This window comes from Dermochelys coriacea, chromosome 11, assembly GCF_009764565.3.
Source record: "Dermochelys coriacea isolate rDerCor1 chromosome 11, rDerCor1.pri.v4, whole genome shotgun sequence".
NCBI classification, from domain to species: domain Eukaryota; kingdom Metazoa; phylum Chordata; order Testudines; family Dermochelyidae; genus Dermochelys; species Dermochelys coriacea.
Window position 1 is genome coordinate 10,116,749 of NC_050078.2, and position 27,729 is coordinate 10,144,477.

The following is a 27,729-nucleotide window of genomic DNA, read 5'->3' on the forward strand; positions in this document are numbered from 1 at the left end:
ACAAGTACTCCTTTTCTTTTTGCGAATACAGACTAACACGGCTGCTACTCTGATTCCTGACTCTGCACAGTTTTGTGGATAGGTTCTTGTGACACTTTATGCATCCTAGGGGATTCACTGACGTATTGCACCTCCTTTGTAGCCAGTGCCCTGGAGACCGCAATATCCACAGCCTTCGGTAAGGTAAGCTGAGCCTCTGTCAATAGGCGCTTCCGTATAGCCTCACTGCACAGGCCACGCACTAATCTGTCACGCAGGGCATCATTTAACATCTCCTTACATTCACAGTGTTTTGCTACCCTTTTTAAAGTTGCTGCAAATTGTACAACTGTTTCATCTTCTTTTTGGTCTCTTTTGTGGAACCTATATCTTTCAGCAATTACCAGCGGTTTTTGGGAAAAATGGGACCCCAGGATTTCCACAATGTCACTGTAAGATTTGGTCTCAGGCTTAACAGAGTGTAATAAGCTGCGTAGCAGGGAGTAGGTTTTAGCCCCCACAACACTTAAGAATATTGACACCTTCTTCTCTTCTGTAATGTCACTTGCAATAACAAAAAGCTCAAAACGCTCAGTATACACATGCCATTTGCACTATATTCTCCTCAAAAGGTTCCAGTGGCCCTGTAAGTGTAACCATGGTTTTAGTTTCAGGTTTTACAGTCAGTGCCAACAAGCAAGCACAGTCAGTGCAAATAAGACAGTTCTCACCGCATTCCAAAAGCTAAAAGATTTTGGTTGGTTTTGTTTTTGTTTTTATTTCTTTTTTTTCTTTTCTTTTTTTCACCTTGATTTCTACTTCCTTCTGTTACTGGGGCAGCACAGGGATCCCATTCTTATCGGCACTTTGTTGTATCCTTGGGGGCAGCAGTTTTAGGAAGAAATCACTTGAGATACAGGGAGCTGCGAGCCATGAAAGCAGCCATTTATTTTCACACACTGAACTAACCAAACCAGCCAAAACTGGCTGGGCTATCCCCTAATAATCTAACTCAGTTGCCATAGCAACAACAAGGTGCTATTACCACGACAACCAAATACACAACACTTGACATGTACAACCGTAGGTATCCCACCTGTTTCTCTCTCTGTTCTTATGTGTAATTGTTGTATATTCTAAGAAATAAAGCAGTGTTTTATTGCAACCTAAAAGAGCTGACTCAGAAGCTCTCTGGATCATTAATACTGACTTTCAACAACTCTTGGAACACTGGGGAAGTTCCAGAAGACTGGAAGAAATCTAATGTTGTGTCTATATTTGAAAAAAGTGAAAGGGACAACTCCTCTATTTATAGATCCTTCAGTCTCACATCAGTTCCAGGCATGGTATGGAACGTGACTGATACAGAATTAATGGAAGGTAATGTAATATAATTTATTCCAGTCAACATGGGTTTATCAAAAATAGTTCTGTCAAACTATCACTATATATATATTATGAGATGACAAATTTGATTGATAAAGGTAAGAGTGTTGATGTAATATACTTTGATTTCTGTCAGGCATTTGATGTGGTGCTGCTAAACAATTTGGTTAAAAACCAGGAAAGTTACAAAATTAACATGTTTCAGAGTAGCAGCCATGTTAGTCTGTATTCGCAAAAAGAAAAGGAGTACTTGTGGCACCTTAGAGACTAACAAATTTATTTGAGCATGGCCCACAGTAAATGGATTAAACACTGGCTAACTGATAGGTCTCAAAATGTAACAGTAAATTGAGAATCATCATCAAGTGGATGTGTTTCTATTGGAGTCCCACAGGGATCAGTTCTTGGCCATATGCTATTTAACATCTTTATCAGTGACCTGGGGAATGGTGAATAATGAAGATGTCAGGTCACTGAAACAAAGCAATCTGGATCACGTGGTAAGCTGGGTGCAAGCAAACAATTTGTAAATGTATGCATCTCAGAACAAAGAATGAAGACCATACTTACAGGAAGAGGGACCCTATCCGGGTAAGTAGTGACTCTGAAAAAAAAACTGGGGGATCATAGTGAATAATCTGTTGAACATGATCTCCCAGTGTAATGCTGTGGCCAAATGGGTTCATGCAATCCTTGGATGCATAAACAGGGGAATCTCGAGTAGTTTATATAACCTCTGTCTTTTGTAATGGTGTAAATGTTGCTGGAATACCATGTCCAGTTCTGGTGTCCACAGTTCAAGAAGGATGTTGCTAAATTGGAGAGGGTTCAGAGAAAAGCCATGAGAATGTTTACAGGATTAGAAAAGATGCCTTTGAGTGATAGGCTCAAGGAGATTGAGCTATTTAGTTTAACAAAGAGAAAGTTAAGGCATGACAGTCTATAAGCACCTACAGGGGAACAAATGTTTGATAATGGGCTCTTCAATCTAGCAGAGAAAGTTATACAACAATCCAATGGTTGGAAGCTGAAGCTAGACAAATTCAGATTGGAAATAGTGTGTAGAATTTTAACAGCTGAGTGTAATTAATTGAGGGTCATTGTGGATTTTCCATCGCTGACAATTTTTAAATCAAGTGGATATATTTTTTAAAAGATCTGCCATAGGAATTATTTTGGGGAAGTTCTAGATGAGCACAGTGGTCCCTTCTGGGCTTTGAATCTATAAGGAAAGCAGAACATTTGACTAAGAGTAGACTGAATAACTAAGGAACTAATGGGTAAGTGATCCACACTTCAGGACACAACGAAGTTTCAGAGGAAGTGGAGTTTCGGTTAGAAGGATTCCGGTCTAGGGTTTATTCAGTGTATATGCCAATAATAAGTTATTATTTAATGGGACAGATTCTTGTGCTTGACAAAGGACCCCGGGAAGGGAGGACACAGGCTGCCTTAATGTTGTCTTATTACCCTGTCATAAATTCATTGTTACCATATCTACTTGTTATCTTTCAGAGTAGCAACCGTGTTAGTCTGTATTCACAAAAAGAAAAGGAGTATTTGTAGCACCTTAGAGACTAACAAATTTATTTGAGCATAAGCTTTCGTGAACTACAGCTCACTTCATTGGATGTATTCAGTGGAAAATACAGTGGGGAGATTTATATACATAGAGAACATGAAACAATGGGTGTTACCATACACACTGTAATGAGAGTGATCACTTAACGTGAGCTATTACCAGCAGGAGATGGGGGTGGGGGGGAGAACCTTTTGTAGTGATGATCAAGGTGGGCCATTTCCAGCAGTCGACAAGAACATCTGAGGAACAGTGGGAGGTGATGGGGGGGGAGAAACACGGGGAAATAGTTTTACTTTGTGTAATGACCCATCCACTCCCAGTCACTATTCAAGCCTAAGTTAATTGTATCCAGTTTGCAAATTAATTCCAATTCAGCAGTCTCTTATTGGAGTCTGTTTTTGAAGTTTTTTTGTTGAAGACTTGCAATTTTTAGGTCTTTAATCGAGTGACCAAAGAGATTGAAGTGTTCTCCAACTGGTTTTTGAATGGTTTGAGAGTAGCAGCCGTGTTAGTCTGTGTTCGCAAAAAGAAAAGGAGTATTTGTGGCACCTTAGAGACTAACAAATTTATTTGAGCATAAGCTTTCGTGAGCTACAGCTCACACCCGATGAAGTGATCTGTAGCTCACGAAAGCTTATGCTCAAAAAAATTTGTTAGTCTCTAAGGTGCCACAAATATTTGTTTGGTTTTTGAATGTTATAGTTCTTGACGTCTGATTTGTGTCCATTTATTCTTTTACGTAGAGACTGTCCAGTTTGACCAATGTACATGGCAGAGAGGCATTGCTGGCATATGATGGCAAATATCACATTGGTAGATGCGCAGGTGAATGAGCCTCTGATAGTGTGGCTGATGTGATTAGGCCCTATGATGGTGTCCCCTGAATAGATATATGGACAGAGTTGGCAACGGGCTTTGTTGCAAGGATAGGTTCCTGGGTTAGTGGTTCTGTTGTGCGGTGTGTGGTTGCTGATGAGTATTTGCTTCAGGTTCGGGGGCTGTCTGTAAGCGAGGACTGGCCTGTCTCCCAAGATCTGAGAGAGTGATGGGTCGTCCTTCAGGATAGGTTGTAGATCCTTGATGATGCGTTGGAGAGGTTTTAGTTGGGGGCTGAAGGTGATGGCTAGTGGCGTTCTGTTATTTTCTTTGTTGGGCCTGTCCTGTAGTAGGTGACTTCTGGGTACTCTTCTGGCTCTGTCAATCTGTAACTTCACTTCAGCAAGTGGGTATTGTAGTTGTAAGAATGCTAGATAGAGATCTTGTAGGTGTTTGTCTCTGTCTGCCGGGTTGGAGCAAATGCGGTTTTATCGTAGAGCTTGGCTGTAGACAATGGATTGTGTGACGTGGTCTGGATGAAAGCTGCAGCCATGTAGGTAGGAATAGCAGTCAGTAGATTTCCGGTATAGGGTGGTGTTCATGGGACCATCGCTTATTAGCACTGTAGTGTCCAGGAAGTGGATCTCTTGTGTGGACTGGTCCAGGCTGAGGTTGATGGTGGGATGGAAATTTTTGAAATCCTGGTGGAATTCCTCAAGGGCTTCTTTTCCATGGGCCCAGATGATAAAGATGCATCAATGTAGCGCAAGTAGAGTAGGGGTGTTAGGGGACGAGAGCTGTTATGTGTGTCTCATCAGATGTTTAGATTGTAAGCTCTTTGGTACTGTTACTTACCAGTATGGTACATAACACGGTGGGGACTTTTAGGGGCTACTGCCAAACAAATAATAACTAAAGGCACCTTTGCTCTCCCCTGCTCCTGGTGGCTGATTCAGCCACTGGTGTAAGTTAAAGCAGCCCCCCAGTCCGCTGATCCAGGGTCACCAAAGCTCCATCTGCATCCCCTGCTGCCCTGACACATACTGTACGCTGTGGGGTAGATTGGGCATGGGTGATATACAGCCAGCTTTGTCTGCTCTGTGATAGCCAGGGATTTCCCTATACAAGGAGAACCTCTAGCTGATCTGTCAGGGCAGCTTTTTGTCCCTATTAAAGGCCAAAGGCAGAAAGAGAGAGGGAGCATGTGGGGTACAGCAACTAGGGTGACCAGATGTCCCGGTTTTATAGGGACAGTCCCGATATTAGGGGCTTTTTCTATCACCCTCCACCCCGTCCCAGTTTTTCACATTTACTACCTGGTCACCCTAACAGCAATCTCTGTACTGCGACAAGCAGAGGAAGCTCGCTCCCCCTTGTATCAGTAGCTGCTACCTCTCCCAGGCTTGCAACTCTGCCTATGAATGAAGGAATTAATGCCGTCCTTGGGGCTTTTATAGATTCCTCAAGATAATCATCGTTTGAAAGATGCCTGCCCTGAAATTACAGCGTAATGCTCTCCCTGATTAAATCCTAAAAGTCTGGTAGATAACAATCTCTAAGAATTATCATTTCATTTGAGGCATCATTGACTTCAACAAAGCTGTCAGGACAACAACTCAGCTACTCAGGCAAAGTTTCTTTGATCAGACTTCTCTTGTTTTGTAAACTCTGAATATTTCAGCATTTCTTACCCATGATATTAGGAGTCAATTTTCTATGGGGGAATAAATCCACTAGGTGCATGCGTTTGGGTGCTTGCATTTTCTTATGCTGTTACCTCTACTGCACATGTGCAAAAGCATATAAATGCCAAGATGTGCGTGCAACTATGGTGACCCATGTGAAAGGATGGTCTTGAGGTTAAGGCACTGGACTGGGATTCAGGAGATCTGGCTTATTCTTGGTTTGGCTAAAGACTCTGTGTGATCTTGGGCAAGTCATCAGGCCTAGATCCTAAAAGTTATTGACACCTAACTCCCACTGAAATCAATGATCCCAATGGGACCATTGATTTCAAGGGGAGTTCGGTACCCAAATATGTTGGAAGATCTGAGCTTTAATCACTCTGCTTTGGTTTCCCACCTGAAGAATAGGGATAACCAGACTTTCATTCTCCCACCTTTGCCTCTCTTGTCTATTTCAATTGCAAGTTTTTCAGGACAGGACTGTCTCTTACTATGTGATTTTTTTTATAGTGTTTAGCACAGTCTTAGTTGGAGTGTATAGGTGCAACTGTAACATGAATAATAACAATAATGCATTGCATGTAGGTGAACAACTGGGCCTGCATTTTTTTAATATAAACCTCTGTTGTCCTGCTTTGCTAATTTTGCACCTATATAATCTACTACTGACCACTGAAATATCAAATTGGAGATGGTTGAAGAGAAGAATATACCCTTTTCCAGAAATACACATAGGATTATATTCTCCTGTAGGTGTCCATGTGTCATCCCATTAACGTAATTTACAAGAGTGCTGTACATTCCATAGTATATAGGGTGAGTCATTAATAAACACAGATAAGAGCATTACTTTTACACCCTACTCGTCTTGAGCTATCTATCTATCTATCCATCCATCCTGTTATTAAACAAAGCTAGTGATTAATATATTAGCTCTCTTTTTATCTCTCTAGATAATTTGCAACTCTGCGGTAAATACAAATATTTGAAGACATTACAACACATTTAATACAAAAGAAATTGGTTCTGTAAAAATAACCATTGTTTTCCTCTTTGAAACTAAAACTAGTCTCTTTTAGAAAGATCTAAGTGTTGCTGGCAGTCAATCAACTACTATGATTTGGGCCCTGACTACTTGATTAGAATAACTTTAAGGAAAATTGCCTTTCTGAATTAAATCTATGAACTTGAAGAAACTGCTTATCTGAGAGGTTAGGACTCAAAACACAGCCTGGGCTATATTAGACAAGGCCTCCTTGAAAATGTGGTGTAAGGACAAAAAGTAATAAAGACTCTGTCATAAGGTCAATCAATCAGACCTAATATAAGAGAGAAATTATCCTTCTGACTTTACTATTCTTAGATCTTCTCTTTGTTAACAATGGGAAATGTCAGGAATATTAGAAACTGGTTTCACTACCTTGAATTATTTCTAGATGTTTTTATCTTGGAGAGATTGAATTTTAATCACTGAGTCTGTACAGCTGCGTATCAGCCGAAAGATATTCATGGCTGAATATGATTCTAAGACACTCCATGATGAAATTATCCGTTGACTTATAGTTAGAGATAAAACTGAACAAGAGATGGAGAAAATGTGCTCTGTGCATTTTACTTCTAAGAAGGATTATTTTCTCTAAACATAAGGTCCAGTCCTGCAAGTTGCTAAGATCACACAATCTTATTTAGATCAAATGGATTTATACATCTCAGGAGACCACCTACACCTGAAAGTATTGGGCCCAAATTTGGCCTGACTAGATCAACTCATGGCTTGTGCTGGCTTCCATTAGTCCAGACCCAGGTAAAGGGCATGTAGAAAACCACAGATGTGCTTAAAGAGGAAGAGTTATTAAAGATAATAGCTACAGACACCAACAGTCTTCCACACAGCATGAATTCCAGTTTTGTGTCCTGTGTTTACCAGGGACCACACCCTGCCTGGAACGCTTTACAGCACAGAGAGACATCTAGTGGGCTAATAATATACTACAAGTAAACATGATTACAGGGCACAAGTGACAGAAGGACCTGGGGGAAGATTGTGCCAACGCATTCCCAGAATTGGACAGCGCTGGTCATGGAAGGGGCATCATCCCTGTATCCTCTTAAGGAGTCCCTGGTGAAAATGAATGCTGCCTTTCCTTGCCAAAACACCCAGGCTCAGTGTGTGGTGAACCATCACCTGCCCTCCCTGAATGACGGAATTCTCCACCTGCCACATAGCATCCAGTGCTGCAATTTGCCTCTCCCTACACTAGCTCATAGTTGGTACATCCATTCCTTTTTGCAAATGCAGCTGAGCTCCACTTACCTGACTACCTAGCAGTGGTTTCCTCCAAAGGTACCAGTTTCAAAAGATTTCAAGCGCCCCACTGGAACTGCCAAAATCTGCATGTGTTGTGTATCATGGTATAAAGGACAGGAGTACTTGTGGTATCTTAGAGACTAACACATTTATTACAGCATAAGCTTTTGTGGGCTACAGCCCACTTCATCGGATGCATAGAATGGAACATATAGTAAGAAGATCTATATATATATACACGTACAGAGAAGTTGTAAGTTTCCATATAAACTGTAAGAGTCTAATTAGTTAAGTTTCAGAGTAGCAGCCGTGTTAGTCTGTATTCGCAAAAACAAAAGGAGTACCCGTGGCACCTTAGAGACTAACAAATTTATTAGAGCATAAGCTTTATTAGTTAAGGTGAGCTATAATCAGCAGGAGAAAAAAACTTTTGTAGTGATAATCAAGATGGCCCATTTAGACTGTTGACAAGAAGGTGTGAGGATACTTAACTTAAGGGAATAGATTCAATATGTGTAATGACCCAGCCACTCCCAGTCTTTATTCAAACCCAAGTTAATGATATCTGGTTTGCATATTAATTCAAGCTCAGCACTTTCTCCTTGGAGTCTGTTTTTGAAGCTTTTCTGTTGCAAAATTGCCATCCTTAAATCTTTTACTGAGTGGCCAGAGAGGTTGAAGTGTTCTCCTACTGGTTTTTGAATGTTATGATTCCTGAACTACTCTGACATCATAATCAAAAAGGCTGACAAAGGAAGTGCTGTCATCATCATGAATAAGTTGGAATATGAACAAGAGACTGCTAGGCAGCTCTCTAACTCCATATTCTACAGGCCATTATCCTCTGATCCCACTGAGGATTACCAAAAGAAACGACAGCATCTGCTCAAGAAACTCCCTGAAAAAGCACAGGAACAGATCTGTGCAGACACATTCCTAGAACCCCGACCAGGGGTATTCTATTTGCTACCCAAGATCCATAAACCTGGAAATCCTGGATGCCCCATCATCTCAGGCATTGGCACTCTAACAGCAGGATTGTCTGACTATGTGGACTCTCTCCTCAGGCCCTATGCTACCAGCACTCCAAGATATCTTCAAAACACCACTGACTTCCTGAGGAAACTACAATCCATCGGTGATCTTCCAGAAAACACCCTCCTGGCCACTATGGATGTAGAAGCCCTCTACACCTACATTCCCCACAACAATGGAATACAAGCTATCAGGAACAATATCCCCGATAATGTCACAGCAAACCTGGTGGCTGACCTTTGTGACTTTGTCCTCACCCACAACTATTTCACATTTCGGGACAATATATATCTTCAAGTCAGCGGCACTGCTATGGTACCCACATGGCCCCACAGTATGCTAATATTTTTATGGCTTGACTTAGAACAATGCTTCCTTAGCTCTCATCCCCTAACACCCCTACTCTACTTGCACTACATTGATGACATCTTCATTATCTGGACCCTTGAAAAAGAAGCCCTTGAGGAATTCCACCATGATTTCAACAATTTCCTTCCCACCATCAACCTCAGCCTAGACCAATCCACACAAGCGGTCCTTTTCCTGGACACTACTGTGCTAATAAGCGATGGTCACATAAACACCACCCTATACCGGAAACCTACTAACCGCTGTACTTACCTACATGCCTCCAGCTTTCATCCAGACCACACCACACGATCTATTGTCTACAGCCAAGCTCTACGATATAACCGCATTTGCTCCAACTCCTCAGACAGAGACAAACACCTACAAGATCTCTATCAAGCATTCTTACAACTACAATACCCACTTGCTGAAGTGAAGAAACAGATTGACAGAGCCAGAAGAGTACCCAGAAGTCACCTACTACAGGACAGGCCCAACAAAGAAAATAACAGAACGCCACTAGCCATCACCTTCAGCCACCAACTAAAACCTCTTCAGAGCATCATCAAAAATTTACATGCATTTAAAATTTTAAATGCATTTAAATGCATCCGATGAAGTGAGCTGTAGCTCACGAAAGCTTATGCTCTAATAAATTTGTTAGTCTCTAAGGTGCCACAAGTACTCCTTTTTTTTTTTTTTTTTTTTTTTAAGATTTACAACTTATCCTGAAAAATGATCCCTCACTCTCACAGATCTTGGGAGACAGGCCAGTCCTCGCTTACAGTCAGCCCCCCAACCTGAAGCAAATTGTCTCCAGCAACCACACACCATACAACAAAAACACTAACCCAGGAACCTATCCTTGCAACAAAGCCCGATGCCAACTCTGTCCACATATTTATTCAAGTGACACCATCATAGGACCTAATCACATTAGCCACGCCATCAGGGGCTCGTTCACCTGCACATCTACCAATGTGATACATGCCATCATATGCCAGCAATGCCCCTCTGCCATGTACATTGTCCAAACTGGACAGACTCTACGCAAAAGAATAAATGGACAGAAATCTGACATCAGGAATCATAACCTTCAAAAACCGGTAGGAGAACACTTCAACCTCTCTGGCCACTCAGTAAAAGATTTAAGGGTGGCAATTTTTGCAACAGAAAAGCTTCAAAAACAGACTCCAAAGAGAAATTGCTGATCTTGAATTAATATGCAAACTAGATACCATTAACTTGGGTTTGAATAAAGACTGGGAGTGGCTGGGTCATTACACATATTGAATCTATTTCCTTAAGTTAAGTATCCTCACACCTTCTTGTCAACTGTCTAAATGGGCCATCTTGATTATCACTACAAAAGTTTTTTTCTTCCGCTGATAAAAGCTCATCTTAGCCTCTTACAGTTTGTATGGAAACTCTGAAACCTTCCAACTTCTCTGTATGTGTGTGTATGTATGTATATATATCTATATATATATATCTATATATATCTTCTTACTATATGTTCTATTCTATGCATCCGATGAAGTGGGCTATAGCTCACAAAAGCTTATGCTCTAATAAATGTGTTAGTCTCTAAAGTGCCACAAGTACTCCTGTTCTTTTTGCGGATAGAGACTAACAAGGCTGCTACTCTGAAACATATCATGGTATCACACTCTGCTCAGACAATGGTTTTTGCAGTTGCCAGGATTGGCGGGTGATGGGCAATCAAGGGAAGGAATGATCAGATCAGTGGTTAATCGCTGTCTGCAGGATTCTCCTGACAATCTGTGGAGGATTGTTACCCTTCATAGTGAAATGAGGAACTTCTTAAAGATGAATTAGAAAATCCTAAAGAGCCAACATCAATGGAAAAAGAAAAGGAGTACTTGTGGCACCTTAGATGCTCTAATAAATTTGTTAATCTCTAAGGTGCCACAAGTACTCCTTTTCTTTTTGCGAATACAGACTAACACAGCTGCTACTCTGAAACATCAATGGAGTGAATTTGGCTTTCGATGGCTTGCTTTAACCTTCTGCCACCAGAGCAGCGCTGATGGTCTGAGAGCGCTTTGGCAATTGCAAGACAAGGAAAGGATTGTTTAAGCACTTTGATCCCAGGGAGCGTACCTCTGCTCCCATTTCAGGCAATGGTGACACATCCATCATTTCAATGGAGCAGGATGGAGGCCTGCAATTATAGGCATAAGAAAACAGGTAACAGATCTAGTGACTGATCAGTCACTCATTGTATTTTAACTGGAAATGCTTTGTGGATTGTCTCTTTAAAATAACTGGGCCAGATTCTACACTGATCTCTAACCCATTGGAGTCTATGGAACTGCTTGCGGTAAGGGCCTGATCCTGCAAACACAAATGTAGGTGCTTAGTTTATGCAGAGGTGTAATCCTGTTTTTCTCAAAGGGGCTGTATGTGCAATAAAGCTAAATGCATGCATAAGTGTTTGCATACACCCAAGTTAGCACTGGGCTTGGCCCATCATGTGATGGAGCAACCTTGAAATAATGCAGCTGAATTCTGTCCTGGGGCGTGCACGCAGGGAGCTCCCTTCAATCCCCACATGCAGATCCGTGGGCCCTAAGTTTGCCAAGTGCCTGATGTAATCTTCTAGTGAAGGCATGTGGATGACACTTGGCTGAAGCTGCCATAACAGGGGGGATGGTTATTTCTGGGAGAAAGGCAAATCGAATAAACCAAAAGCCTATTTGCGAGAGGATATAGAACAGAAAGAGGCAATGTGCATACATGGGAAAGGTTGCGCACCCTTAACTCCCATTGGCATCAGCGGGACTTGAGGGCGCTCAGCCCCTTGCAGGATTAGGTCCATGGCAGTGAGAAAGCAGCAGGAAAGGATGGATATATTTTGTCTTGTCTCTCATTGACTTCAATGTGGGTAGGTTTCCAGCCCAGGTATAACCATAACAATGCCATATGCTGTGTACACTTGCATAACATGAGCTGGGTGGCTTGAGCTCAGGGGCTGTTTACTTAGGCCAGTATTTTTAAAAGGGGCCTCTACTTTTTGGTGCTTCTATTTTGGGCTGCCTCCAACTTTGAGCCTCTTGGGCCTGATTTGCAGAGAGGCTGAGCACCTCCAATTCCAGCTGGCGTCTGTGGGAGCTGCGGGTGCTCAGCCTGTCTGAAAATCGGGCCGTCAGAGAGCTAAAACTGGGAAGATGAAAAATGGAGTTACCCCCAAATTACAGTCCACTTCTGAAACTGGGGGGAGGAGGATGTTCTGAATTCCACTGGATGAAATTCTGTGCTGCCTAGCTCTCTGGATGGCAATGCAGACAGGGGATGGTGTGGGAGGGTAGCAGGTCATAGTGGAAGGGGTGGTGGATTCAATACTCTGCAGGAATGGCAGTCCCCGGAATATAGAGAGGAGTGATAGCCAGCACTCATCCTGGGGAGGATTAGGCATCATTGGCGATCCCTCTATTTGAGGATGATCTGGACCACAGATTTACAGCTGGGGCCTGAGATGATTCAGGAATCCAATCCTGGAACCACAGATCCGCCCACAGTAGGTACAGACATTTCCTGGTGGGTCAGTTGCCAGCTGGGAGAAAGTTCTTTCTTTTTCCTTCCATCGCTCTCTTTTCAGCTTCGAGGGCAAGGTTCTGCTCTTTGAAGTGGGCCACTGCCTGATGGAGATGTGGTGCCATTGAGGTCAGTTGGTGGCTTGCTTCTCCCAGCTTGTGATGTCCACATCAGTTTTCCTGAGATACGCTTTCAATGTGTCTTTGTAGCATTTCCTCTGATCACCACGGGGTCTCTGACCATGGGTGAGTTGAGAGTAGAGGGTTTGTTTTGGGAGGTGAGAGTCTGACATCAACACATAATGTCCAAGCCAGCGGAGTTGGTGCATGAAGATCATTGCTTGAAAGCTGGTGACATTGGCCTCATTGCTGGCATTAGTGCAGTGATCTTCCCACTTGATGCACAGGATCTTCCAGAGGCATCCTTGGTGGTACCTCTCCAGACTCTTGAGGTTCTGTCGATAGGCCATCCAGGTTTTGCATCTGTAAAGGAGTATAGGAACAACAATTGTCTTATAGACCTGGATCTTGATGTCCTGAAGAAGGTCACAGTCCATGAAAATATGTCAGAACAATTTCCCAGGCACAGCTGACTGACCAAACAAATGATAAAGCTGGGAATCGGCTCAACCATTTCCTTGTCTCAGGAACATTTTTGGGATCATCCATGTTGTGTGACCCTTTCAGATTGCCCTAATAAAACACCAATTGTACAATAACAACTAAAATTAAAACAACAAACTCTGTACTGAAATACAGAGCTAACACCCTCTGTCACACAGCAAAGATTCTGATATTGTTTGTTTGTGGTCTACATCAAGTATCCTGGCATACGGCACTCTTTAGAAATAAAATGATTAGTGATCCTATGAAGGTTGTATGCAAACTTTGTAATTACACAGCATCTTTTATCTGAGGCTCTCCCAGATACTTTATAGACATTAATGAATCAAACCTTTGACCCCTGCCGGAAGGTAGATAAATGTTGTTTTCCCCAGTTTTATGGATGGAGAAACCGAGGTACTGGGAGTTGAAGGACTTGCTCAAAGATGTGCAGCAAAGTAGTGGCATAGACAGAATAGAACCCAGGAGTCCTGACTCCAAGTCTCCTAACATGTAGCCAGGTACAGGGGAATGGGAGAGAAAAGCACCCTGGACAGCATGTTCAGGGGGAAGAGACCAACAAGTGGGATAAGGGGACAGGGGTAAGAAGGCAGATGAGACAAATTCAAGCGCAAAAGTAGACAAATCGTTTTGCTTTTTATCATTGCAGAGACAGCGTAAACACATCACTCCTCTTGCAGTGTTACTCCATCATGTAAGCAATTGTTGTGGTTGTCACAAGGAAATTAGGTCCTCGCATCCAAGCTGTGTGTAACCTTGCCAATTCTTTCTGCATGGCATCTCTGACATAAGGCCTTTCCTAGCCAGCCACGCAGCTCAAACTCTCAGCATACTACGTCTCGGTTTCTGCAACATTCCTTTCTCTGGCCTTGAGAAAAGCAGTCTTGTCCCGCTCACCTCCATTCAGAATGCTTCTGCAAAGATGATTCTCCTAGCCCATCACTTTGACCATGGCACCCCTCACTTTGCCTCCCTCCAGTGGCTCACCTTTCTCTGTTGCATCACACACAAACCATGTGGCTTCACATCCAAGGCCCTTCATGACCTATCCCCACCCTACCTAGCATCTCTCGTTCGCTATTGAAATGTCGACTCCTGATCGGCCCATGGCGTCAGCCTCCATCGTCGCCCACTTGTTAAATTTTCCAACAAGAACCTTCGTGCTTGGTCCCATGCTGCCTCTCGCACTTGGGAGGCGCTCCCCATAAACATCCTCAAAGCTACCTCATTGGCCTCCTTCAAATCCTTCCTTCAAACTCTCCTTTGCCAGGATACCAAAAAATGGACAAAGGTTCGGCTGCTGGTGTGCTGAGACCACTGCCTCTCAGGCTGCTCAATAATGTTTCCTTGTACTTCACCCTCTGTCTCTCTGCATCCATTTGTTGTCCCTGGTTTTAATACTTCGATTGTCAGCGCTTTGAGGCGGGGATTGTCTTTCTGTTTTGTGTTCATACAGTGCCTAGCGCAACAGAGGCCTGGTCCAGGATTAGGGCTCCTATGAGCTATGGGAATACAAATAATTATTATTGCATTATTTGATCGTGAATGGGTGGAGAAGTGGGATTGGCCTGATGGCAAATGGGAGGGGAGGCCCCAATGCCTGTGACATTGACAAATGGATTTGGCCAGATATTAAAAAACTTCATGACGGTAACAGTCTTGCAGCAGCCCCAGTCAGGTGGACTGGATTGGACCTCCACTAGGTGTTTCCCATTTTTGATTGATCTGAGGCCTGGTCTACCCGGGAAAGTTAGGTTGATATAGGTATGGCGTTCAAGGATGTGAATTTTTCACACACGCCCCTGAGCACTGTAGCTCTACTGAACTAATCCCTGGTGTAGATAGGTCTAGGTCAATGGGAGAATGCTCCCAGTGGGAAGGTGGATTACCTACAGCAATGGAAAAACCTTTTCTGGTGCTGTGGGAAGCATCTGTGCTACAGTAGTATAGTTATGGCACTATAGCTGTAGTGCCTGTCTTGTAGACATGGCCTGATTCCCTCGTTCCAAGTTCAGGTATGAACAGGACAGTTTACAGCTTGTTTCTAGTTGTTGTATAATCCAAGCCATGCTGATCTCAAGACAGAAAGAAATACAGGATGTTGTGTATGTGGACTGACGAAAGTTTAATGCCCCTAATCTGTTAGGAGTCTAGAAAAAAATGTTCAGAATATGTTATTTATATCCTTATAAGTCAAACTTTAGGCTTATTTTCTAATAGATTGTCTAGCTCACTTTCTGTTTTCCTTATCCCATCTCTCCTTTTCTTGCTGAAAACCATCAGTTTGCTGCTGACCTTACTTTTACTTTTCATCTCATCAATGTTTATTGATCTAGCCAAGATGTGATTATATTGGAAAGATGTGCTGCATCCCAGAAACTCTTACAATGTGTCCTGCATTACCAAAGGGGATGGAGAGGAAAGGAAGGCAAATCAGGAGAACGGAATACATGTTCTGAAATGTACACCATTCAAGGGACATGGCAGGTTCAGGCAATCCAAGCTGAAGAGCAAGGGCCTGAACATTCAAAATTAGTTGTTCGATTCCAAGGCTCCACTCAGGGTCATTTAAATCAGTGAGAGTCTTTTCACAGACTTCAGCAGACTTTGGATCAAGCCCGTATAGATCATCCCACAGTGCAAGGCTTGACTTCAAATCTGATACGTCATAGACAGAATCTCTGTTTTTTCCACCAAATGCATCCGATGAAGTGAGCTGTAGCTCACGAAAGCTTATGCTCTAATAAATTTGTTAGTCTCTAAGATGCCACAAGTACTCCTTTTCTTTTTGAGAATAAATGAAGTGCTGCTCGAGGGAGAAACGGAAAATCAGGTAAAATTCACTCCTGTGTTGAGGACCTGCACTAGATCTAAGCACTAACTGAGTCCTACTCATTACAGCTGGGTGGGGAACAGTTTTCACCGCCTCCTGGGAAACTTTTGGTGATTTCAAATAAATTTTCCCATTCTGAATGGGGGAGGGGGGATCAAATACTTGCAAATTTTCATGACCCAATGATTTGAACAAATGTTTTGGTTCTGGTCATCCAAACATTTTATTTTGATTATTTTGAAGCATTTCATTTTTATTTTAAAATTTGTTAAAAGATGATTTTTACTAAACATTTACTTAAATTTCAAAACAAAAAGTCACTTTGAACCAAAAATCAGAATTTTTTGTTTGGACAATGTCAAAACAGGCAGTTCAGACAATTTCAAAAGTTTTTTTTCAATTTTTGTTTGAAGCAGGAAGTTCGTCCAAACGGACCCTTTCCCACATTGGCATTTTTAGATGGAAAACCATTTTGTCATAAATTTCCTGATTGGCTTTGCCACTTAAATCATGCTCTGAAAGCACATGACTTTACAGCTGAGTCTGCTCTAACTTACACCAAGGGTTGAATTAGCCCTTAGGGTTGGGGCGTACAAAAGTTTCTTTATTTGTATTGATGTAAAGCCTAGAGGTGCCAGTCAGGATCAGGTCTATTGTGCTATGCACCGTACTCAACACATAACAGACTGTCCCTGCTGCAAAGAGTTGGGAGAAAAGGAGGAGAGCAAAGAAGGAAGGAACGGAAGCTGAAAGCTCTGCATAAAACCCATTCTACAGTAAGTTTAAAATTGGAGGCACCTCTGAGCAAATCTTTGAATGGAAAGAATTGCATTAGCAGGCAAACAGAGGAAAGGTTGAAAGGGAACATTTGTAGTGGTGAATGAAGAAGAAATTTAAAGAGAAGAAACTCAACCCCAGCTGCTTTCGGCTGTCTCTCACATGTCATTAGCACTATTTATTACCATAGGCCGCAATCAGGAGCCTGTGTGCTTACACTGGGGAGACCATGTCCCTGCCTTGAAGAGCTTACCATCCAAGGCCTTGGTATTACAAACACTGAAGTACAGGAGTAACTTTATCCCTGTGAGCAGCCCCATTGGATTTTTTCTCCTTTCACCATTACAACTTTTACCTTTCACCCTTTCCTTTTATTTCCCTCTGAGTGTCATTTTTTCCTTCTATCCATCCTGACAGATGGAGGTCAATGGAAGTATATAAAGTTATGTACATGCTTAGGCATCTGTAGGATCAGGAACAAAGAAAACAATTGCCACATGACAGAAGAGAAAGAGGGAAAGTTATAACATACAGACAACAATTGAACATAAATATTATGTTCACATAATCATACTGAAATGACTATTCCCTCCCCTAAGCCAAGACATTGTTAGCAGATCTCATATAGGCTTGGGTGGAAGCAGTGAGCCTTGAAGATGGATTTGAAGGAGGAGAGAGGGGTGGGTTGATGGATCAGTTCAGGGAAAAGTGTTCCATTCAGAATGGAAGAAAGGGCACAGATATTTGTAGGACCAATGGACAAAGAGATGGTGGAGGCTGGGCCTGTTGGCACACTGGAGTGGACACGAAGGATGCAATCATAGACAAGTGCAGAAAAGTAGGGAATGGCAGAGCTGTGAAAAGTCTGTAAGATGAGGGCAAGAAGTTTGAATATAATATGGTGGGAAAAGGGTAAATCAGCAGAGTAGGGGAATTGGGGTAATGAGGTTAGAGTGATGGAGGGAAAATCCTGGCAGCCGTGTTTTGAATGGATTGGAGGATTGGAGTCAGGCTTGGAAGGCTGGAAAACAGGAAGTGGCGAAAATCAAGATGGGAGATGATGATGATGAGATGGGCTAAGGGGAGGAAGAAGAGAGGACAGGATCATGGAAACTCAGGGCAGGTGAGGAGGGTGTGGTCAGCAGTGTCAAAGGAGAGGAGAGCTCAAAGGGGATGAGGATGGATTAGAGGCCCTGAGATGTGGTAACAAAGGAGTCATTAGAGACCTGTGTTTCACACCACTGCTCAGCCAACTGAGCTTTGCTGCAAGCCATTCCCCCTTCATTTGAGTGTTCAAAAAGTGTCTGGAGAAGGGGCCTTCCCCTATGGGAAAAGCCCTATAGACTAGAATAGAAAGTGATAATCTTTTGAAAAATAAATAATTATAAATAAACCCAATAAAATTAGGTTCTGTTTATTAAAATTCCTATTGTCCAGTGCACTCTGATAACTGTGGATTAGCAAACTCGCATTCTTTTAAGTATATTGAGATGTTTGGGTCATCACAGGAGGATGGTAGCAGCTCATGGGGCGGGGGGGCAGGGAAAGACAGGCACTCATTTCTCTGTAGGGAGATATTGTGCCTTCCCTTTAGAGATTAGTTCAGGGGAAACATGAAAGGCAAGTAAAAAAATTGTGCAAAAGAAATTATTTCTATGTAGGGTTTCTTGTTTCATAAAGGTACGGTAGATGAAGAAAGGACTCTCTGCATGATGAATGGGGCATGAATTTAAAAAAGGCTAGTATACAGGATGCAAAAAGATCTTAGAATTAAAGCTGGTCTGTTAAGAGTTGATGAAGCCCCTCTCAGAACAGAGTTAACTACTGTCACATGCAATCAATTATGGCCAGATCTGCAGTTGCTGTGTACTGCAGTACCTCCATCCAAGTTGATTGGGCTATGTTGGTTTATGACAGCTGTAGATCTGGCCCTAATTAGTCTTGGGTCAAAAGCCTGTTCCCTCAACAGCATAATAATTCTATTTAACCCCCCCCCCCCCCCCCCGCAGCTGAAAATAAATGTGATTTCTCAAGAATATCTACCATGAAAAACATAGGGAACATTTATGACTGTAATTTACCAATAGTCTACATGTGTGGCTTGTCTATGCATGATTTTCTGTCTACAAAAGTTGAGAATAAATAACTTCATCTCCTCTTGAGGGTGAAAAATCAATGACTGTCCAATGGCATTTTATTGGTGACTACAGTAAAGTGAAACATTAACAAAAGTTAAATAGACAGGCAGGATCGCTCAGCAAGATTAATGTTCAGCAACGCAGGGCTGGGATCACACTGAGCACAGGGAATTGCAAACATGGCAAAGGAGAAAGGTATAAAGGAAACGGCAAAGAAAAACCAAACTGGTGAGAAATGTTATACTTGTTTTCCTTGCTAATTAAAGAAAAGACTGAGAGAGAGAATGCAAAGAAAATGCTGATGAGTCTAGCAGGATAAGGTTTCTTTCATCTTTGTTGGCTATGGAGTTTAGTGGTTCAAATGTGGGTTTGAGGCTCAAGATTCCTGGGTTCTATTCTGGACTCTGCTATTGATATGCTACTTAGCCTTTGGCAAATCACTTAACTTCATTGAACCAGATCTTCAGATAGTGTAAATCAGTGTAGCTCTGTTTCAGTCAATGCAGTTATGATATTTCACATAATCTAAGGTTTAAGAGTAGCAGCTGTGTTAGTCTGTATTCGCAAAAAGAAAAGGAGGACTTGTGGCACCTTAGAGACTAACAAATTTATTTGAGCATAAGCTTTCATGAGCTACAGCTCACTTCATCGGATGCAATGAAGTGAGCTGTAGCTCACGAAAGCTTATACTCAAATAAATTTGTTAGTCTCTAAGGTGCCACAAGTCCTCCTTTTCTTTTCACATAATCTAAGAATCTGTCCCTCTGTATCTCAGTTCATCTGGAAATTTACACACATAAAAATGTTTGGATTCAAGGTTTCATAGGGCGCTGTATTATTATTGCCTTAGGACAGGGGTGGGCAAACTTTTTGGCTTGAGGGCCACATTGGGGTTGCAAAACTATATGGAGGGCTGGGTAGGGAAGGCTGTGCCTCCCAAAAGCCTGGCCCCTGCCCCCATCCGCTCCCTCTCACTTCCCACCCCCTGACTGCCCCCCCAAACTCCTGATCCATCCAACCCCCCCTGCTTCTTGTCCCCTGACTGCCCCCTCCTGGGGCCCATCGCCCCTAACTGCCTGCCCTGGAACCCGATCCCCATCCAACCCCCCCACCCCGCTCCCTGTCCTCTGACTGCCCCAACCACTATCCACACCCCCGCCCCCAACAGGCCCCCCGGGACTCCCACGCCTATTCAACCCCCCCGTTCCCCATCCCCTGGCCACCACTCCCACAGAACCTCTGCCCCATCCAACCGCCCTGCTCCCTGTCCCCTGACTGCCCCCTGAAACCCCCCGCTCCCCACCCCCTTACCGTGCAGGAGCCAGCCATACCGCCACACTCCCCGGCAGGAGCAGCAGGCCAGAGCGCTGGCGACGAGGCTGCGGCGGAGGGGGGACAGCAGGGGAGGGGCCGGAGACTAGCCTCCCGGGAGCTCAAGGGCTGGACAGGGTGGTCCCATGGGCTGGATGTGGCCTGTGGGCCGTAGTTTGCCCACCTCTGCCTTAGGAGCAGACAAATTAGTACTTAAGAGTAATTAACCATTGAAACCATTTACCAAGGGTTGGGTGGAGTCTGCATCAGTGACAATTTTTAAATCAAGATTGGATATGTTTCTAAAAGATCTCTCTGGGAATTATTTTGGGGAAGTTTTCTGGCCTGTGTTATGCAGGATGATCAGATGATCACTAGATGATCACAATAGTCCCTTCTGGCCTTGGAATCTCTGAATCAAGTCAAAAAGAAGATCAGCAAAACAATGAAAATATTGCAGTGAATGATATCACTAGTAACAAATCTTCTCTAAGTGCAGAGTGGAAATAAGCGTACACAAATGCATTGGCCGGCGGAAAGGAAGCAAGATACCCAGTGAAGTGATGCTGACTAAGGCAGATTAGACTTTAGAGTCAGGAGAACCAGACCATCTCAATTACATCATGCCCCCTCTGTCTCTCTGTGTGTTTACTCACCTGTCAGCTTTTCACTGATATACACTGGGTAGCCCCTCCTAATTCACCCAGTCACCTTGTCTTTTCTAGGCTCTTTGAGAATTCCCTCTGATCCCAGGCTTTAGCGTATTCCTGGATGGAGCCAGACTGGGGGTATTCCCCAATAAATAGATTTTCTATTTGTTTCCGGCAGGACTTTTATTGGTGTCCGTTATTTACCTTTCTGGCACAGTTCCTATAACTAGAGCTCTGCGCGGATAGAAATTAATTTTCTGGGAATGGCAGCCCAACGTAGAGACTGTCCAGTTTGACCAATGTACATGGCAGAGGGGCATTGCTGGCACATGATGGCATATATCACATTGGTAGATGCGCAGATGAATGAGCCTCTGATAGTGTGGCTGATGTGATTAGGCCCTATGAGGGTATCCCCTGAATAGATATGTGGACAGAGTTGGCAACAGGCTTTGTTGCAAGGATAGGTTCCTGGGTTAGTAGTTCTGTTGTGTGGTGTGTGGTTGCTTGTGAGTATTTGCCATCATGTGCCAGCAGTGCCCCTCTGCCATGTACATTGGTCAAACTGGACAGTCTCTACATAAAAGAATAAATGGACACAAATCAGATGTCAAGAATTATAACATTCAAAAACCAGTCGGAGAACACTTCAATCTTTCTGGTCACTTGATTACAGACCTAAGAGTGGCTATTCTTCAACAAAAAAACTTCAAAAACAGACTCCAACGAGAGACTGCTGAATTGGAATTAATTTGCAAACTGGATACAATTAATTTAGGCTTGAATAGAGACTGGGAGTGGATGGGTCATTACACAAAGTAAAACTATTTCCCCATGTTATTTCCCCCACCACCACCACCACCCACTGTTCCTCAGACGTTCTTGTCAACTGCTGGAAAGGGCCCACCTTGATTATCACCACAAAAGGTTTTCTTCCTTTCCCCTCCTTCCCCTCCTGCTGGTAATAGCTCATCTTAAGTGATCACTCTCCTTACAGTGTGTATGAAAAAACCCATTGTTTAATATTCTCTGTGTGTGTATATAAATCTCCCCACTGTATTTTCCACTGAATGCATCCAATGAAGTGAGCTGTAGCTCATGAAAGCTTATGCTCAAATAAATTTGTTAGTCTCTAAGGTGCCACAAGTACTCCTTTTCTTTTTGATATAAGTTTGTATCTGCATGGGCTCTACCTATAACAGCCTCCTTGTGATCTAACTCTGTTGCAAGTCACACATCACAACAACCAAACACACAGCAGCCTGCCCCAGAGCCATAACAAAAATAGCAGGATTTCCCAGTTTGTCATGCCTCAGACAGGGATCCAATGAATCAAAAGCAAACAAGAAACTGCAGTAGGTATCAAATCTGCAGGACTGGAGAAGAACAATAATGAAAAATGCCCTAATCATTAATTAACTTAACTTACCAACGGTCATGGTGGAGTCTCCATCACTGGCAATTTTTTAAAATCAAGATTGGATGTTTTTCTAAAAGATTTGCTCTTTGCGGGGTGCTATGGCCTCTGTGTTATACTGGAGGTCAGACTAGATGATCACAGTAGTCCCTTTTGGCTTTGGCATCTATGACCTCAAACCCATAGGATGCTGTTAGAGTCCCCTGTGAGTACTATGCACAGACATCTGTGGGGTGGAAATTACAGCTACAGTGGAACCTCAGAGTTGTGAACACCAGAGTTGTGAACTGACTGCTCAACCACGCACCTCATTTGAACTGGAAGTAGGCAATCAGGCATTAGCTGAGAGGGACACACACACACAAAAAGCAAATACAGTACAGTGTTGTGTTAAATGTAAACTAGTAAAAATATACAGGGAAAGTTTAAAAAAAAAGATTTGATAAGGTCAGGAAACTGTTTCTGTGCTTGTTTCATTTAAGTTAAGATGGTTAAAAGCAGCATTTTCTTCTGCATAGTAAAGTTTCAAAGCTGTATTAAGTCAAGGTTCAGTTGTAAAATTTGAAAAGAACAACCATAACGTTTTGTTCAGCATTACGAACTTTTCAGAGTTACAAACAACATCCATTCCTGGGGTGTTTGTAATTCTGAGGTTCATGAAACAGTTTCCGCAGTTACATTGTAAAGAACGGTTTCAGAGTAGCAGCCGTGTTAATCTGCATTCGCAAAAAGAAAAGGAGTACTTGTGGCACCTTAGAGACTAACAAATTTATTTGAGCATAAGCTTTCTTGAGCTACAGCTCACTTCATCAGATGCATTCAGTGGAAAATACAGTGGGAAGATTTATATACATAGAGAACATGAAACAATGGGTGTTACCATACACACTGTAACCAGAGTGATCACTTAAAGTGAGCTATTACCAGCAGAAGACCCCCAAATGAAAGGCTCTACTGTGCAGGTATGTAAGGTATTGTGACGATTAATGATCAGGAGATGGACCTGCAGTAGTATGGAGTCAGCATAAGCGTGCAAAAGTGGGGACGGGAGACCTTTCCTCACAGCTATGCCAGCAGCTAGGGATGCTGCATCCCACCAATGCAGTGTATCTTGCACAGAGGCTGCCAGATTCTGACCGGGCCATGTTCTTAGCTAGTTCATTGAAGTCAACCTATGGTGGTCTGTTGCACAAGAGAAGACGTGTTCTTACTGATGATTAAGGTGCAGGGGATAAAGCCAGCAAGAAATTGGTGGGGCTTCCCTTTATGATCAAAAGGCAGTTTTCCTATGCTTGTGTTGGACAAGTGTCTAGTTGTCCATATACAAGACGGTACTGGTCAGACCTGGGTGTCTCTAGACAGGGCGAAGTCATGGATCTTGGGGAAGGGGGGACAGGAGCTCTTCAGGGAGTCTTGGTGGGTATGGAAATGCAAGATGGGAAATTCCAGGAGGGAATGCATATGGGACTTTACGGCAGGCAGTGTTGCGAGTGTGGGCAATGCATCAGGGATATTTTTTGTGGAACCGAGCTCCTCAGAGTCCTTTACAGAAGATTTAGGAGGAGGGGCATATAAAGGCGAAGGGCATTGGGTGTCTATTGGTCCAATCCTGCAAGGAGCTGAGCGCCCTTAACTCCCATTGTCTTCAGTGGGAATCAAGGGATCACTGCACAGTGCAGGAGGCATTCAGCACCCTGGGGAGCACATCAGGAGGCCTCCAGAATGAACTTGCTGAAGGGTTTCTACAGGGGGAGGGATTTAGGTCTTCTTTCAGGGGGAAATGGGGCAGTGAATTGGGGGGTCCACTTGGGACTGTCCTGATGGACCATGGGGGAGGGCTCTGTATGGGTGGGAGCAGATTAAATGGTTCTACAGGGGAATGCAGGATTGCTGTGGGGGGCTGAATGCGGGGAAAATATCAAGTGTATCTATGTGCTGAGAGCCAAGTGGGACTTATTTAATGGGGTGCAGGAACCCATAAGGTCTACGGTCTGAAAGGGAAAGGAGCAACAGAGGTTGGTGCAGCAAGTATAACCCACAAGTAGCTTGTTAGAGAGACAAGGTGGGTGAGGTAATATCTTTTATGTTGTCAATGTGCTATCCATGCGGTACTTTTCTCCAGCCCACCATTTAGCTCTGGAAAGAATTTAATAAAGCAGTTATTACTGAGACTGGCCTGAGATGCAAACTTTGCTCCTAAATCTGAGCTTCCACAGGCTCCAGGGGTATTTGGATCTGGCATTTGTTCTTGGGATCATATCTATGTGGCACAAAGTTCTTTGTCGAGCTAGTTCATGCACAATAGCCGGGGGAGTGCCAAACAAACAATGCAAAGTGCTGAGAACCCAAATCCATTAGTGATTTAGGATGAGCTACTACAACAGCTCTGTTGTTGTCATTCCTAGTATCATCCCCACCAGTGCAGAAATGCGCTTGATTAGGGTTAACTTAACTGAATCAAACTCCAAGCCCTGCAGCTGGAAGTCTTCCAGTCAACTCACAACAGCCACATACCATGGTGTGAGACAAGGCGAGAAGAGAGATGAACCCTTTTCAGAAAAACAAACCAACAGAAACTTTATTTGCTTTTATTCCTGCAGGAGATGATCCCCCCAGAGGAGATTTCTTTTCTCAGAAAAAATCTCCAGTGAGTATTACATCGGGCTCTCTTTTTTTTGCTTTCTGTTTTGTTCACGCCAAACCTCACAGGATCACTCTGTTCCTTCCCCTGTCGTGCTGTGCCTTCAGACAGACATTCCTTGCCTTGGATAGGAATGAGCATTAAAAACTCAAAACAAAAGCCCCTCTGCTAACCGGATTAAATTAAGAAAGGGCAGTTTATGGGGGAAATGAGATGTCAGATTCTTTGGGAAATGCAGCTTTGATTCATACCTTTCTCCCTGAGGCTCCTTCTCTTGCAGGATGGTTCCTTTGAAGTGAAGACCTGGAGGGCAAGGAGGAGCGTAGGGGCTCGGGATTGGGACTGTTTATTTGCACAGTTTGTTGTAAAGCTAGTAAAGAGGCAGTTTCCAGATGCTGCTGAGCTGTGAAACAGATGCGGTGCTAGCACTGGCCATTGCCGCACATTCCAGTGCTCCCTGTCCAGAGTGAGAGGCTCCGGTTTAAATCTTCAGCTGAGATTTAAAGGCAGATCTAGCAAATCATTTTCTCGCCATGCAGCTTTGACATGTGTGCCGCCCCTCAGGCGAGTTCTCATCAAGCGATTGAGACCTATGCATTTTGTCATGCTTCCACTGAGCCTAAAGTTTGCTTTTTCTGGGCCTGACTTCTGGGGCCCATAAAAATGGCTGCTATTTTGTGCTAAATGGGAATATTTACTTTTAATTCTAAAGCCAATGGGAGTTAGGTACCTAAAACATACTTTTGAGGATCTGGGCCCTAAATCAATATACAGACACCTTCATATGGGGCCTGATTTTCAAACATGACAAGAATCAACTTCCTTGGGATCTGAGAGTGCTCAGCACTTCTGCAAATCATGCCCTTATCTAGGTTACAGATTCTTCCACCCCTATACTTTGAGTAGCTCATTACTCCAAGAGCAGCACCACTGATTTCAATGGGACTAGTTGTGGAGTAAAGTGCTACTACTCAGTGTCAGGTTTCAGATTAGCAGCCGTGTTAGTCTGTATTCGCAAAAAGAAAAGGAGTACTTGTGGCACCTTAGAGACTAAAAAATTTATTTGAGCATAAGCTTTCGTGAGCATCCAATGAAGTGAGCTGTAGCTCACGAAAGCTTATGCTCAAATAAATATGTTAGTCTCCAAGGTGCCACAAGTCCTCCTTTTCTTTTTACTCAGTGTCAGTAAGTGTGGCAGAAGCTGGTCCTAAGTATGGATTTAGGAGTCTAATTTTAGATACCCAAGTTTGAAAGTTTTGCCCCAAGGCCACAGAGCAAGTCCATGACTGAGCTGGGACAACGACTCAGGATTTCCTAACCGTCAAGCCTGTGTTTATTTCTCTGAATTTTGTGACCTCCTCCTGCTTCCTAGATGACACCACATGCTGATGCAGCATCAGTTTTGGGAAGATACCACTTCACTGGTTCCTCGCTACACGACATTGCCACATCATGATGCTGAGGCCAAAACTAAGGACCCGCTACTGCAGACAATTGCTACACGCAGCATTCGTAGTTACAGCTGGGTGAAGTTTTTCAGGTGTAACTTTTTTTCACTGAAAAATGCAGTCAGGGCGACCAAAACATTTTACAAATCCGTGTTGAATTTGCCATTGTTTTGGTCAGAAGAAAAGAGGATTTTTTCCCCTAAAAAATCAAAATGTTTTGTTTCATTTGAAATGTTTGTTTTGTTTGAAACAAAACATTTTGATTTCTCTGATTTACAATGACTTTCCACTTTGAAATTTACTTCAATTTTATTTAAAAAAATTAGAAAAGGAAAAAATGAAAGGAAATGTTTTGCTTCAAGTCAAACAAAACACTGGATGCCCCAAAATGATTTTTTGATTTGCCAAAACCTTTTTGTTTCTGGTTGACCTGAAGCAATTCCACGCCTTCTTCCCCCTCCCACCCCCAATTTTTTCCAAATGTCCAGAGAACCAAAAAGTCAGTTATTAGCACAGCTCTGTTAGTGATCACTGATGTGAGAAATGGAATTTGACTTTCAGTGGGTAGTAATCACTAAACGTGGCAATAAGCGTCTGCAGAATTGGGCCCTAAATTTGTAACTTTTTAAATTTTCTGCATGCTAGCAGCACAGGACTGTGAAAATCAGGAATCTCTTGCAAATTTTTGGATGGGCGGAAGTGTTCATGTAGTGTACTTTTACTTCTGTTTGCAAAAAAAGACAGAATTGCATAGTTCAGTTTCTCTGCTTTTTCTTGATTACACACAACTTGGTGGAGAAAGGCAGACGTTAAATCACGATTTGAGGACTTCAATAGCTCAGACATAGGTGAGAGGTTTTTCGCAGGAGTGGGTGGGTGAGATTCTGTGGCCTGCATTGTGCAGGAGGTTGGACTAGATGATCATAATGGGCCCTTCTGACTTTAGTATCCATGAATCTATTACACTCTGGGGTGTGAATGTGTATGTGTGTGCGCCTGGGTGTGCATCCACATTTGCAATATTTGCAAGTTTTTAGGCTTTGGGGGTTAATTAACAAGGAGTGCTAGTGCAGAAATCTGAGGAATAAGCCACCTTGTGTAGGATCTTGCTTACAAACTGTATTCCAGACTTTATAACTACAGAGCAAATAACAAATAACATTAATATCAATTGCTCAACCAGGGCACATGGTC

The 27,729-nt window shown here is 43.0% G+C and overlaps 1 protein-coding gene across 2 annotated transcripts in view; it reads left to right on the forward strand.

Moving 5' to 3' along the window:
- Positions 1 to 18,937: 18,937 nt before the first annotated feature.
- The window catches only part of SLC15A2 (solute carrier family 15 member 2), a 74,229-nt gene continuing 65,437 nt past the window's right edge, over positions 18,938 to 27,729 (forward strand). Inside the window, exons 1-2 of one of the 2 annotated variants that reach the window (XM_043504937.1) lie at positions 18,938 to 19,296; positions 25,047 to 25,093. In XM_043504937.1, the coding sequence (XP_043360872.1) occupies positions 19,248 to 19,296; positions 25,047 to 25,093 (96 nt within the window). In that variant the 5' untranslated portion in view covers positions 18,938 to 19,247. Of the gene's footprint in view, positions 19,297 to 24,715; positions 25,094 to 27,729 lie in introns of those variants that run through there. The other variant, XM_038421908.2, reaches the window with a different exon arrangement.